At 57.6% G+C, this 13,132-nt stretch overlaps 1 protein-coding gene across 2 annotated transcripts; it reads left to right on the top strand.

Annotated features, from left to right (window-relative positions):
* Positions 1-1,039: 1,039 nt before the first annotated feature.
* Positions 1,040-9,593, top strand: WFIKKN2 (WAP, follistatin/kazal, immunoglobulin, kunitz and netrin domain containing 2). 2 transcript variants are annotated; one of them, XM_001100200.4, is made up of 2 exons: positions 1,040-3,360; positions 6,739-9,593. In XM_001100200.4, exons 1-2 carry the CDS (start codon positions 3,151-3,153, stop codon positions 8,257-8,259), a joined length of 1,731 nt encoding a protein of 576 aa, XP_001100200.3. In that variant the 5' UTR covers positions 1,040-3,150; the 3' UTR covers positions 8,260-9,593. The 2 variants fall into 2 exon arrangements, with proteins under 2 accessions (XP_001100200.3, XP_014974752.3); XM_015119266.3 differs by having other exon boundaries at positions 1,805-2,258.
* Positions 9,594-13,132: the final 3,539 nt, after the last annotated feature.

Below are 13,132 nucleotides of genomic sequence, written 5' to 3'. Positions count from 1 at the left end.
CCAGTGGCCCGAGTGGAGGAGACCCGGTGGACAGTGGGCATGTGCCGCTGAGCCACTCCCGCTGGGCCCACCTTTGGTACCGTGGGTTTGGTGAGAGTGGGGCCCACACTACCCACAGGGAAGAGTGTGAGGGACACAGAATCAGACAGACAGACAGACACACCGAGGGGAGAGAGAGAAGGAGGCAGATCCGGAGCCAGTTCCAAGGGCCTCTGGGAGGGAGGAGGAAACTTCAAAGCACTTCCAAACAGCTTATAAACAAGCCAGTGGGTGGGGCGGCCAGCGTGGGCTGGGGGTCGCTTTCTGGAGGGGCTGGAAGCTTGCACGGCCTGTGTGGAGGCCATAGGCCTGGAGTGGGCGGGAGGAGGGCCCAGCCTAACCTCTCTGTGACTTGGTTTCCTCTCCCGCACCAGAGAGCACCCTCCTGGGGCTGCGGTGGGGTCAGCAGCAATGTGCAGGTGAAAACGCTGTGTGGGCTCCAGGCCGATCAGATGTTATTTATTATTCTGAGCTGTGTTTTGGTGGGAGACTTGGAAGGGCTGGAGGGAGAGTCAGGGTGTTCTGGGCCCCTCTCTTCCCCAATGCTGCTTTGAGAGTTCTCTGGGCAGAATGTCCAGGAACCGGGCCCGGAAAGGAGAGGCCCATGGCTTGAGACAGGACCCGGCTGGGTGCAGGGGCGTTCTCCATCAGCACCAGCAGTGGGCGTGGGAAGGCCAAGCTTCCCCTGCCCTGCCCTGTGCCCCTCTCCCACTCTCCTCAGCACCCCCACACCTCTGCTGGGCACCTCCCCTCCTCCCACCCTCTCTCATCTCTCCCACGCCCTCTAATGGTGTCTTGGGACTGCCCAAAAATCAGCCTCCTCTCCTTGGATACTTGTCCTGGCCTAATGGGGCTGTGACAGTTTTTCTAAGTCCTGCTTAGAAATGTGTCACTGTCCATTTCCCTTTGTGCTATCAAAGGAGGCTGCGCAAACCACGTTTGTCCAAGGGCTGTGTGAAGGCCCCCGCGCAGAGCAGCTGGAACGCGGGCTGATGAAATTACAGGGAATTCAAAGCAGCCGGCGTCGCCCGCTGTCTGGCTTCATTACGGGGACTGGCCTCGAAGGGAAGTTTATTCCAATAATTTAGAGGATTAGGATCTGACACCCTTCATTAGCGATTTGACATAAGCAGAAAAGACAGATCCTGCAGAATGGCCGCACAACGGGAAGGAACCAGCTCAGGCGAGGAGAAGGCAGCGCCCGCCCGGCTGGGAAGAGGAAGGGTCTGGGCGTGGAAGCAAGGGTCCCATGGCCGTTTTACAGTCTTGTGAGACGGGGAGCTGTGTTCCTGAAGGGGAAAGTGGACGTGGGGGAAGGAGTGGCCTGGGTTCAGGCCTCAGTTTCCTTAGCTGTAAAGCGAGATTACCTTCAGGATCCCTTCTGTCTCTGATGCATGTGGGGGTCACCCCACCTACTGTCCCCAAGGTCCTTGTGGTTTGGCCTTGGAAAGGTACCTGTCTTTCGGGGTTCTATGCGCCTCCACCCCCCACCCCCAGGATCGAGTGACCAACGCGAAAACACTCAGACTGCAGGCTGCTCTGTGGCATTTTAGATACAAGCCATTTGCTGCCAAATGGGGGAGAAATCGCCCCCAGCCCCTGGCAGCTTCTGGCTCTCTTCCCGGCCCCTCCACAAATATAGCCCCTGATGTTTCAAAAATTTCTTGTCCAGTCTGTGAAAACCAGAGTTTGGGCTGTGCCTTGACAGCAGTTCTGACAGATGGATGGGGGAGGGGTGGTTTTAAAAGGCCCCTGCCCACACCCAGCAAGCTGGTGTCCCTGTTTCCTGTACCGTGGTGGGGTAGCTGTGCGACATGGGCAGGTTGCTTAGCCTCTCTGTGAGTCCTTTCCTCAGATCTGAAATGGAGGTGCAGTTTGTTGTGAGGATTAAATGAGATGTTGCATTCAGAGAACCCGCACGTGTGAAGAGCCCAGTGCATCTGGCAGCTGGTGCCACCAGGACTGCTCAGTGTATGTGACCTTGGGCAAGTCGCTTTCCTTCTTCGACCACAGACCTCCTTTGGGAAGTAGGGGAGGCCAGACACGGCTGGCAGCTCAGAAGGAGCTCACCGAAGAGTGGCCACTGTGGTCATCAGCGAGGGCAGCTGGACTCCGGCACAGTCCTGAGACACTGTGACCGCGGAGGTTTTCTTGGTGTGTCGATGGAAGAGGGAGGAATGTGATCCGTCCCAGCCGCCGGGGGAACCAGAGCATATCTGGTATGTGTCTCTGGAATGATTTGGGGGAAATTAACTGAAGTTGGAACTTAAGACGCAAACTGCCCTGGACACAGAGATACGGAACTGTCCGTGTGCACACCCCCTACAAAGGGCCGGGGCCGGGGTGGGAGTCGGCTTACAGGGCACAGCGCGGCGCAGGCCCGCCCTGGAATGGCCGTGAACTTGTTGTTTTTCCACGTCATTTGCTCTCAAATGTACTATCAAGCCGGGCGATGCTAACCCGGCGGCTGCGGGTCCCTCCTCGTAACAAGCGATTGTGTGTTCTTTAGAGGTGGCCAAAGGGGAGGAGGGGGCCCAGCCCCAAGGAGGTGGGGGAAAGGGAAACAAGCCCTCCTTCAGAGTGAGCTTGCGTGTCCTGGAGCCAGCTCCCCGCAAAGCACATGCCATTTCTGGCCCTTGAAGGGGTTAAAGGCCTCCTGGAGTCAAAAACAAGCAGGTGTCCCACCGTGCCAGATACGCTGCCTAAACTGCTTCCAGCTTCTTTTTTTTTTTTTCCCCCCCTTCTGCAATAAGTCTGTGATCAGCCACGGGACAGAGGCGCCAGCAGCCTGCCTGTGACAGGCATCAGGTTAGCTGGCTCCCACTCGGGTGGCGCGCCCAGGATATAAATCCGGGCGCGGGCCCCTGCTGCGGCTCCTCTCCCTGCACACTCAGGAGAGGGAGCTTCCTTCCAAAGACCTTTCTTTTATCTGAAGCCGCACAGCCCTGCAGGCTGTGCTGACTTGGTGGAGGCAGCAGCGGCAGCAGCCTGAGCAGGAAACCTGCTGGGGTGGGGAGGGCAGGTGTCTGCAGCCTCTGAGAGGAAGGTCCTGGTGGGCCCCAGATCCTGGCATCGTTTCAGGGGAGGTCTCTAGCCGCCCCAGCCTGCACCATGTGGGCCCTAAGGTGTCGCCCGTTCTGGTCTCGCTGGGAGCAGGTGGCAGCGCTGCTGCTGCTACTGCTGCTGCTCGGGGTGCCCCCGCGAAGCCTGGCGCTGCCACCCATCCGCTATTCCCACGCCGGTATCTGCCCCAACGACATGAATCCCAACCTCTGGGTGGACGCACAGAGCACCTGCAGGCGGGAGTGTCAGACGGACCAGGTGAGTGGGGTTCAGAGACCAGAGATGGGCCACGTGAGCCTGTGAGTCATGGGGGTGGGAGCCGTGGGGTGGGGACTGTGCGGGAGTGTGAGGAGGGCCAGGTGAGTAGGGTCCAGAAGCCGCAGTATGAGATGGGCCAGGTGAATGGGATCCAGAAGTGAAAGTGTGGGACGGACCAGGTGAGTGGGATCCAGAAGCGGGAGTGTGAGGCGGACCAGGTGAGTGGGGTCCAGAAGCCACAATGTGAGGTGGACCAGCTGAGTGGGGTCCAGAAGCCACAATGTGAGGTGGACCAGGTGAGTGGGGTCCAGAAGCGAGAGTGTGAGGCGGACCAGGTGAGTGGGATCCAGAAGCGAGAGTGTGAGGTGGACCAGGTGAGTGGGATCCAGAAGCCGCAGCGTGAGGCGGACCAGGTGAGTGGGATCCAGAAGCTGGAGTGTGAGATGGACCAGGTGAGTGGGGTCCAGAAGCCGCAGCGTGAGGTGGACCAGGTGAGTGGGATCCAGAAGCCGCAGCATGAGGCGGACCAGGTGAGTGGGATCCAGAAGCGAGAGTGTGAGATGGACCAGGTGAGTGGGATCCAGAAGCGAGAGTGTGAGATGGACCAGGTGAGTGGGGTCTAGAAGCCGCAGCGTGAGGCGGACCAGGTGAGTGGGATCCAGAAGCTGGAGTGTGAGGCGGACCAGGTGAGTGAGGTCCAGAAGCCAGAGATAGACCATGTGAGCCTGTGAGCGATGGGGGTGGGAGCCACAGGGTGGGGACCATGCAGTAGTGCCCTGCAGGGCCCAGGAAGGTGAAGGAACACAGGCCCCATCCACCTGGAGAGAAACAGGGCACCATCCTGTCTATTAACACTGAAGCCTGGAAGGAGAGGTGGGAGCGATGTCCCACTTCATCAGGGACTGAAGCCTGAGGATTCCTCCTTCATGCATGCTGAGGGCTGCTGTGGGCCAGCACCGTGCCAGGCATGTCATGTGTGTTGACACGACAGGTCAGCATGGTGGGCATCAGAAGCCCACTCACAGGTGAGAGAGTGGACACAGAGTCAGGCAGGGAGGGCACAGGTGCCATGGCCAGTGAGGGAACGGTGGGCTTGGAACCCATGTTTAACAACAAAGCTTTGGTTGCATTGGACTCCAGGCCACCTCCCCAGGAGTTTGGACCCTGAGCCTGAGAGCAGACCAGGCTGATGGCAGGCCAAGCAGGAGCAGCTCTGAATGGATGCTCTGGTGTCCCGGGAGGAAGGAAACCACGTTTCAGCCTGTCAGCTTCCTTGGTCCTGCCTTCTGCTCTGCATCAGAGGGCAATGCCACAGGGCAGGGCCGGTTCTCTTCTAGTTCCCGAGTCATTCCCTAGGGCCATTCCTGCCCGCCCCCTCTGGGGCAACAGGCTGTGGGACCTGTACCTGCTCCAGGCAGAGCTATTTCCTGCCCAGCCTGGCCGGCTCTGAGGGCAGCACCGAGTCTCCCCGGGCTCCAGGTCCAGGCTGGGGCATCTCCAGGGAACACGAGAAACAATGGTGCCCCCGTAGATGCCTGGTTTACTCACAGGAGAGCAGAGGGCTGACCTGCAGAGAGTGGCCTCAACCTCACAGTGCCCAAGGACAATTCTTAGGCCTCCCAGGACAGATGCCCCCAGTGGGCAATGGTGGTGCCAAGTGAAAGGAAGATGAGAAGTCAGGAGGAGTGGTGGCTGCTCCCATCTGGCCAAGGTCACGCGATTAGTTGGCTACATTTGCAGGCACAGGCAGGTCTGATAAACCAGGTAGGGCTTGGGGATGGTGAGACTCTGGTGGATTTTGTGTGTCTTGGGGAGAAGGCACCTGTGGAGGGCTGCGGATCCAGACAGCCCTTGGGGAGATTCTGACCTCCTTACACGGAAGTGTTCTAAGGACCCCCTCTAGGTTCCCTGTGGCCAGAAGTACCTTTCCTCTGGTGCCCAAGGACCCAGGCTTTCATGGACCTCCGGGTCCTGAACGTCTTAGGGAATGGGATAAGGCTCAGGCCAAGGAGAAGGTTCTCCTGCTCCCACTCCCTTTCCTGCCCTCCATTCCCTGTGGGGTCCCTCTCCTGAGAGCTGCCCATCCCTGTCCCAAAGCCTCCCCTGGTGTGGCCTAGAAGACTATGCCAAATAAGGGCTGCAAAACAAAGTCCCCATTCTGAGCCGAAAGGGGTAGAACAGTAAACAAGTCAAGCAGGCAGGCTCCGTGCAGCCAGGGTGGGGGGACACTTCCCCCCTCTTAGCTGATGTGGAATGTCAAAGAGGCTGAAATAAAAGTTGGAATGACAAGAGGCCAGCCCTGGTGGGGAGTAATTCACAGAGTTACTACCTGGTGGAGGATTAGGAGCGTTGCCTGCCTGCCCAGTGGGTACGATGTGTTATTGTCGAAAACACCACGTGAAATCCTTGTTTGTGTCGGCTCCAGGAGCATGTTGCTAATTTCGAGGAATTAAACTAATGCTTTACGTGGCTCCACAGAAAATCAGAGGGGATTACGGCCTGGCAAGTCCTCGCTGACGGCCTTGCTGACCTTTGCCACACAAGGGGACATTTTTTCTTGTTGTTTTGCCCGTGAAAGGTCCTACATGGAGCCGACACCTGGGCCTGGCAGATCCTGTGACTGTGAGACCCAGCGTGCGGGACCTGTCATGCCTGCCCTGACTGTTGGCTGTGGATCAGTCTGGGCCCTCTCACAGCCTCTGTTCCCCGTGTGTGTCGGTCTCCTTGAGGGGAGGAGAGGTGTGGATCACCTCGGATAAAGTCCCGGGGCATTCCCCTCTCAGCCTCTAACGTGACCTCTTCTAGTCGGCAAGGCATCCTCGCTCCCATGGGAAAGAGATGAAAGGCAGGCCTACTTGTTCAAGCTAGACCTCATTTGTGCTATATGATGCAGGAGAAAAAAAAAAAACGCCATTTATCGATCCCTTCCACTGGGAGCTTGGAGCCTTGTTCTGCCACTTCCCATCTCTGTGAACTTGGGCATCGCCTCTCTGAGTCTGCAGTCTCATCTGTCAAATGGTTGTAGGAAAACTTCTCTTAGAGTCTTTGGCCCACCCCTTCCGACCCTGCCAGCTGTGTGACCTTGGGAAAGCTACTTAGCCTCTCTGTGCCTCAGTCATCGTCTGTAGAGTGGAGATAATGGCTGTAACCTCCTCTGGCTTGTGATGAGCACAGCAAGCTCACGGATGTCAACGTTCTTACACGAGGGCCTAGCACGTAGGAGATGCTATGTATGCATTCGTCATTATTTTCAAATGTTTTGCTCCCACTAGATAGGGAGTACATGTTAGTTCACCTCCCCATAAACCATGGGGTAGGATAGGGAGCCCCTCCTTTCCTCCTCCTCCCTGTTCAGGCCACTGTCTCTGGCTCTTTCAGGAGTGTGAGGCCTATGAGAAGTGCTGCCCCAATGTGTGTGGGACCAAGAGCTGTGTGGCGGCCCGCTACATGGACGTGAAAGGGAAGAAGGGCCCAGTGGGCATGCCCAAGGAGGCCACGTGTGACCACTTCATGTGTCTGCAGCAGGGCTCTGAGTGTGACATCTGGGATGGCCAGCCCGTGTGTAAATGCAAAGACCGCTGTGAGAAGGAGCCCAGCTTTACCTGTGCCTCGGATGGTCTCACCTACTATAACCGCTGCTACATGGATGCCGAGGCCTGCTCCAAAGGCATCACGCTGGCCGTTGTAACCTGCCGCTATCACTTCACCTGGCCCAACACCAGCCCCCCACCACCTGAGACCACCATGCACCCCACCACAGCCTCCCCAGAGACCCCTGAACTGGACATGGCGGCCCCAGCCCTGCTCAACCACCCTGTGCACCAGTCGGTCACCATGGGTGAGACGGTGAGCTTCCTCTGTGATGTGGTGGGCCGGCCCCGGCCTGAGATCACCTGGGAGAAGCAGTTGGAGGATCGGGAGAACGTGGTCATGCGGCCCAACCATGTGCGTGGCAACGTGGTGGTCACCAACATTGCCCAGCTGGTCATCTATAACGCCCAGCTGCAGGATGCTGGGATCTACACCTGCACGGCCAGGAACGCGGCCGGGGTCCTGAGGGCCGACTTCCCGCTGTCGGTGGTCAGGGGACATCAGGCTGTGGCCACCTCAGAGAGCAGCCCTAATGGCACGGCTTTCCCGGCAGCCGAGTGCCTGAAGCCCCCCGACAGCGAGGACTGTGGTGAAGAGCAGACCCGCTGGCACTTCGACGCCCAGGCCAACAACTGCCTGACCTTCACCTTTGGCCACTGCCACCGCAACCTCAACCACTTTGAGACCTATGAGGCCTGCATGCTGGCCTGCATGAGTGGGCCGCTGGCCGCGTGCAGCCTGCCCGCCCTGCAGGGGCCCTGCAAAGCCTACGCGCCTCGCTGGGCTTACAACAGCCAGACGGGCCAGTGCCAGTCCTTTGTCTATGGTGGCTGCGAGGGCAATGGCAACAACTTTGAGAGCCGTGAGGCCTGTGAGGAGTCGTGCCCCTTCCCTAGAGGGAACCAGCGCTGTCGGGCCTGCAAGCCTAGGCAGAAGCTCGTTACCAGCTTCTGTCGCAGCGACTTTGTCATCCTGGGCCGAGTCTCTGAGCTGACCGAGGAGCCTGACTCGGGCCGCGCCCTGGTGACTGTGGACGAAGTCTTAAAGGATGAGAAAATGGGCCTCAAGTTCCTGGGCCGGGAGCCGTTGGAGGTCACTCTGCTCCACGTGGACTGGGCATGCCCCTGCCCTAACGTGACCGTGAGCGAGACACCACTCATCATCATGGGGGAGGTGGACGGCGGCATGGCCATGCTGCGCCCCGATAGCTTTGTGGGTGCGTCGAGTGCCCGCCGGGTCAGGAAGCTCCGCGAGGTCATGCACAAGAAGACCTGTGACGTCCTCAAGGAGTTTCTTGGCTTGCACTGAAGCCCCCCCACCTCCTTGGCCCCCTCCCTGGCCTTCCTCCACCTATCCACCCCAATGCCTCTCAGCAGACTGGGCGAGGTCAGATTAGACAGGCTTGGGCCAGCCGGGAAACGTCAACCGATGTGTCAGAGAAAAAGCCACAGAGGGTCTCAGATCAGCGTCTATTCTTTGGGTTCAATAAGGGGTTCATATCTTTTTTAGCTCAGGCGGACAAAAGGAGAAGTCAGTGGACACACGGAAGTTATTCCTGACCACCAACTTGCTCAGACATTCTCCTCCTCCCCTCACTGGCCCCACACCCCTAGCTCTCCCAGCCACCCTCCCCCAGCCAGTCTCCCAGAAAGGGTTTAAGCGATGGTCGCTGTGTGCTGGTCACAGGAACAGTTGAATGGATTGGCTTGCAAAGGGGGTAGGTGGGGAGAGATAGGAGGGCCCAGGGACTAATGGGACACCTTTCCCACAGCGTCCTCGATTGCTGTGAGCAGAGCCCACTTGGGGTTAGGGGCATGGGCAGTGGCAAGCTGGAGGCAGAGTCCAGCCCAGCACATGACTTGCCCTGAGTGGAAGCTGCTGGAACGGGTGCCTTTGGGTGGTGGTCAACTTGCCGCTGAGGCCACCACGGCACCAGCAGAATACATATTTCTTCTCCTTGGCTGCATTGGTTTGTCGATCTAGTTCAGTTGAACTCAGTGGACGTTCTCTGAATGCTTACTGGGTGCCAGGACCACAGAGAGATGTTAGCCACTGCCCAGCTCTTAGTGCCCCAACACAGATGCCCTCGTCCCGGGGCCCGCAGACGCACCCCTCTGCTGGACTCACAGCTGTCTGGAGTTTCTATCTGATGGATGGTGTGCTTTCGTATCCACTGGCTTCCTTGAACATAGAGCAGACAAAAGCCCCGGGATCTGTTTGGTAGCAGGAGAAATGAAGGGAGAGGAAAAAGCAGGCAGGGAAGGGGGTAGTAAAGGACTGAGAGAGGAGGGAGGTGGCTGGAAAAGGAAAAGGAACATTGCTCAATGCTCCCATCTGGTGGCGGCCTCGGGAGCCCATGGAAACCTGGAGGGAGGCTCTCTGTGAGACCTGGGCAAAGGATGTGGCAGCTCGTTGGTGATTTTTTTGTGTGTTTCCAGACTTCCTGTGTAGGCCTGGCCATCCCGCCACTAGAGAGAGGATTGGGAAGCCGCACTGTCAGCTCTGCATCTGCCCCCACTACCCTCCTCTGCCCTATTCTGTCCCTGCCCCTCCAAGCTGAAGAAGGTCCTTGTGGGGCGTCCTCCTTTCTTCCTCAAATATAAGGAGGAAGATACTAATTAAAAGCTCATAGTATCAATGGCCCTGCTTGTGTGTTTCATTTGGGTTATGATGGGGAAGGGAGGGAGATGGGTAGTGTCATTTGCTTTGGTGACCTTACAAGAGGGAAGTCTGGCCAGTGGGAGCATCTTTGGGGGTTGGAGAGACGCTGGTAATATTTGGGCCCCCTTTGTAGCTCCAAGGCCCCTTAACTGCTGCTCAGCTCAGCTCTGTAAGTTAAGCTGAGGTCAGAGAGGTGAGGTGGCTTGTCAAGAACACAAAGGCAGGAAGGGGTGGGGCCCAGTCCAGGTGTTCTGATCTGTAACCTGCTGTCACCCCAGCGTGACAGCACAGTTGGTCAGGTCCAGACCCTGCCACCAATGGTGTCAAGTTCAGAGGCGAGAAGGTGGAGGAGATGGGAACGGAGCAGGCAAGGACAGCTGCCAGCTGTGACTCACTAGGGGGCCTCTAGGTGAGGCCTGGTCCCAGGAAGACTCTGCGTCAAAGCCCTAGGTATGCTCAGGTCATGGGGCTCGGTTCCCAAAATGGGGACAGCAGTGCCTTTGGCCCCAGGGAGGCCCACAGCGGCTCCCCAGCCCTGGAGACGTGTTCAGGAGCCCCGAAGCCGTGGCACACCCCACAGCCTGTTTGTCCCCAAGAGACACCACTCCCCTGCACACTTGCCTATGTTTTCCTGGGCCCCAACCCAAAAGAAGAATCCAGGCCCAGCCTAGCCTGGCCCACCCCATCTCATCTGCAATAAGGGTGCGAGGAGGAGGTCGGGAGCAGGAAGAACAGAGGCAGAGGATCCAAGGTTTCTCAAGTTGACATCGAGAGAACACTGAGCACAAAACTGAGCCACCAAAGTGGTGTGGGCAGCAGCCACGGGCCCCCACCCTGCTCAGGTCAGGTAACCAAGGAAGGTGAGGATGGTCTCACCCTGTCCTCAGAGACCCAGGGACATTCTGTGCACCTGCTTCCAGCTCCAGCTCCAGCACATTGCCATGCAAGCTGTGGGGGCAAGTGTCCACATGCCAGCGCCTGTCACCTCCTTTTCACCCCCATTTGCACAGATGTGGGACCTGAGCACTGCAGCTGGGCCGGGACAGCAGGGTCCCCAGTCGCACGTCTGCTTCCCTGATGAAGGTGTGAGGTTCAGGAAAATCCCATCTCGGGGCCTCTAACCAGACCACTGCCCACTCACAGCCCCAGACCTGGGGTGCCTGTCACACTCCAGCCCCACCTAGCAGAGTGAGAAAACTCAGCCCGTGAAGTCAGACTTGCCTAGGTCTGAATCTAGGCTCTGCTGCTTACCTGTGATCTTTCTGAGTCTCTGTTTCCTCATCTGTAGAACAGAGGGTAGTAAGATCACTGTATACAAGAGGCTCAGGAGCTGGGCCCTGTTAACTGGGTATAACTGGAAAGCCCAGGAAGGAGGGCCTGGTGCCGAGTGGCTGCCCCCTCCCACCCTCAGCAGCTCTCCACTCAGAACAGACCCTAGAACTGAAAGCCCTCCCCTCGTGTTTCTGGGTCTTGGGCTTTGCAGCTTCAAATGTTTTATTCTGTTGCTCACAGAGTATATCCAAACTGAGCACCACTATAAGCTGAGGTGGGGTTCAGAAAATATGGGCACTTAGAGAATGGGTGGTTTCGAACCTATTATAACTTCTGACCTACTATCTGGCATTCTATCTTTGAAACCAAGCCAGAGTCCTTTCTTTCTGTTACCCTAGGCCTTATACAAAGGCTGGCATCTAGCAGGAGCTCAGCAAAGGGTGGATGGAGCTCCCGGGGCCTGGTTGCCAGCCAGTCTCGGGAGGTTGCTTTGCTCAGTCAAATCGAGGAGATTTGGCCCCAGCCTAGGTCCCGGGACATAACGAAAATGAGGCCCCTTTATCTAGGCTAAACTCACCTGTCTCCTGTCTGCCCGGGATACTCACTCCTCACCTTCCTGCGAGCACTTGGCTCTCTCCTTCCTGCTCTGACCCTCAGTTTGCCGCTTCAGAGGCCTATTCCTGAGCGGCCTGTCTCCAGATCAGTCCCCAGGGCCTCTGGGGCAGGGCAGCTTGGCTTTTTCCACCCTCCGCCTCCCCCAGCACCTCCAGCCTGCTAGGACACTCTGCTCCATTGTCTAGCCAGCTGCTCTATAGTCTGATGTCATCCCCCGGACAGTGGGGCTGGAGACCAGGGATGGAGTGGACCCCGACTAGGGAAGGGGGAGAATAAGTCCACAGCCTCGGTGATTGCCTTAAGCCGTGGGGAACTCCCTCCGTCCCCTTGTCCTGTTGTAAAACAGCAGCATGCGTGAGCACGTCCTATGTGCCAAGTACCAGCTCTTGTAAGGCCCACTGCAACTGGAGGAGACAGAAGGCTATTTTGTAGGTAGGAAAACTAAGGCTAGAGGGGATAAGAAACCTGCCCCAAATCGGGTGAGTGGCAGAGCCAAGACTTGAATCCTGCCAGTCTGACTTCAGAGTTTTTAATTTGTTTTGTTTTGTTTTTAAGATGGAGTCTCACTCTGTCACCCAGGCTGGAGTGCAGTGACGTGAGGTTGGCTCACTGCGAACTTCGCCTCCCGGGTTCAAGAGATTCTTGTGCCTCAGCCTCCCTGAGTAGCTGGGATTACAGGCATGTGCCACCATGCTTGGCTAATTTTTGTATTTTTAGTAGAGACAGAGTTTTGCCATGTTGGCCAGGCTGGTTTCGAACTCCTAACCTCAGGTGATCCATCTGCCTCGGCCTCCCAAAGTGCTGGGATTACAGGCGTGAGCCACCGCGCCCAGCCCAGAGCTCATAATGCTCATGTTATGTTGTTTCTCCTAGCACGCAACACACACACACACACACACACACACACACACACACACACCCTGCTCTGGGCTGGGCAGTTGGAGTCCCATTAGGACCCCGAATGTCTCTAAAGAGGCTGCCTCCCGTCAGCACACACAAGCCACCCAGGGCTGTTTACAACCTCCCCGTGTGACAAGTATTTCTATCACACACACAAGCAGTCCTGGCCTACATTCATCAGCCTTCTGCCTACTCATCCTTCAAGACTCGGCTCCTTGGGGAAGCCTCTGCTGTCCCCCCGCTGTGTGAGCACTCCTCTCTGAGTCCCTCTCCCTCTGTGTTTGTGCTGATCCAGATCAGAATCATTGCCTAGGGCCTCCAGGAAGCTGTGGGCCCAGCTCTGAGAGCTCATGGAGGGGCCTGCTGGGTGAAACAGAGGGTCCTGGGAGCAGGGGCCATGCAGTGCTGCTGCGCTGAACAACCACAAGCCTAGAAGGGGCCTCTCTGGGGTCCTCCCTCTTTTCTCCAGCTCCACCTCCTGTTACCTCCTCCTCCCCCTCTTCCTCCGACCTCTCTGAGGAGTCTGAAGCTTCCCTCCTACTCTGGATAATTTGTGATTAATGCAGGCAGGAAGGGTGGCAGGGTTCCTGGGCCCTATTCTTGGCTGTGGCCTCATTCTGGAATGTGCCCTGAGGTCAGGTGACACTTCTCACTCAGGCTGTGTCAGGAGGAAGAGTAAACCTCCAGCCGGCATCTCCTGAGGGAGAGGGCAGGGTGGGCAGGTGGGCAAACC

This window comes from Macaca mulatta, chromosome 16, assembly GCF_049350105.2.
Source record: "Macaca mulatta isolate MMU2019108-1 chromosome 16, T2T-MMU8v2.0, whole genome shotgun sequence".
Classification (NCBI taxonomy): Eukaryota; Metazoa; Chordata; class Mammalia; order Primates; family Cercopithecidae; genus Macaca; species Macaca mulatta.
Note: the sequence above shows the minus strand (reverse complement) of the source record. Positions and strands in the feature narration are given on the sequence as shown.

Bases quoted from the DNA above. Each gene is read 5' to 3' on its own strand.
- WFIKKN2 (XM_001100200.4), top strand. From the start codon at position 3,151: ATGTGGGCCCTAAGGTGTCGCCCGTTCTGGTCTCGCTGGGAGCAGGTG. The intron at 3,361-6,738 runs GTGAGTGGGGTT...TGGCTCTTTCAG, and splicing joins GGGAGTGTCAGACGGACCAG to GAGTGTGAGGCCTATGAGAA.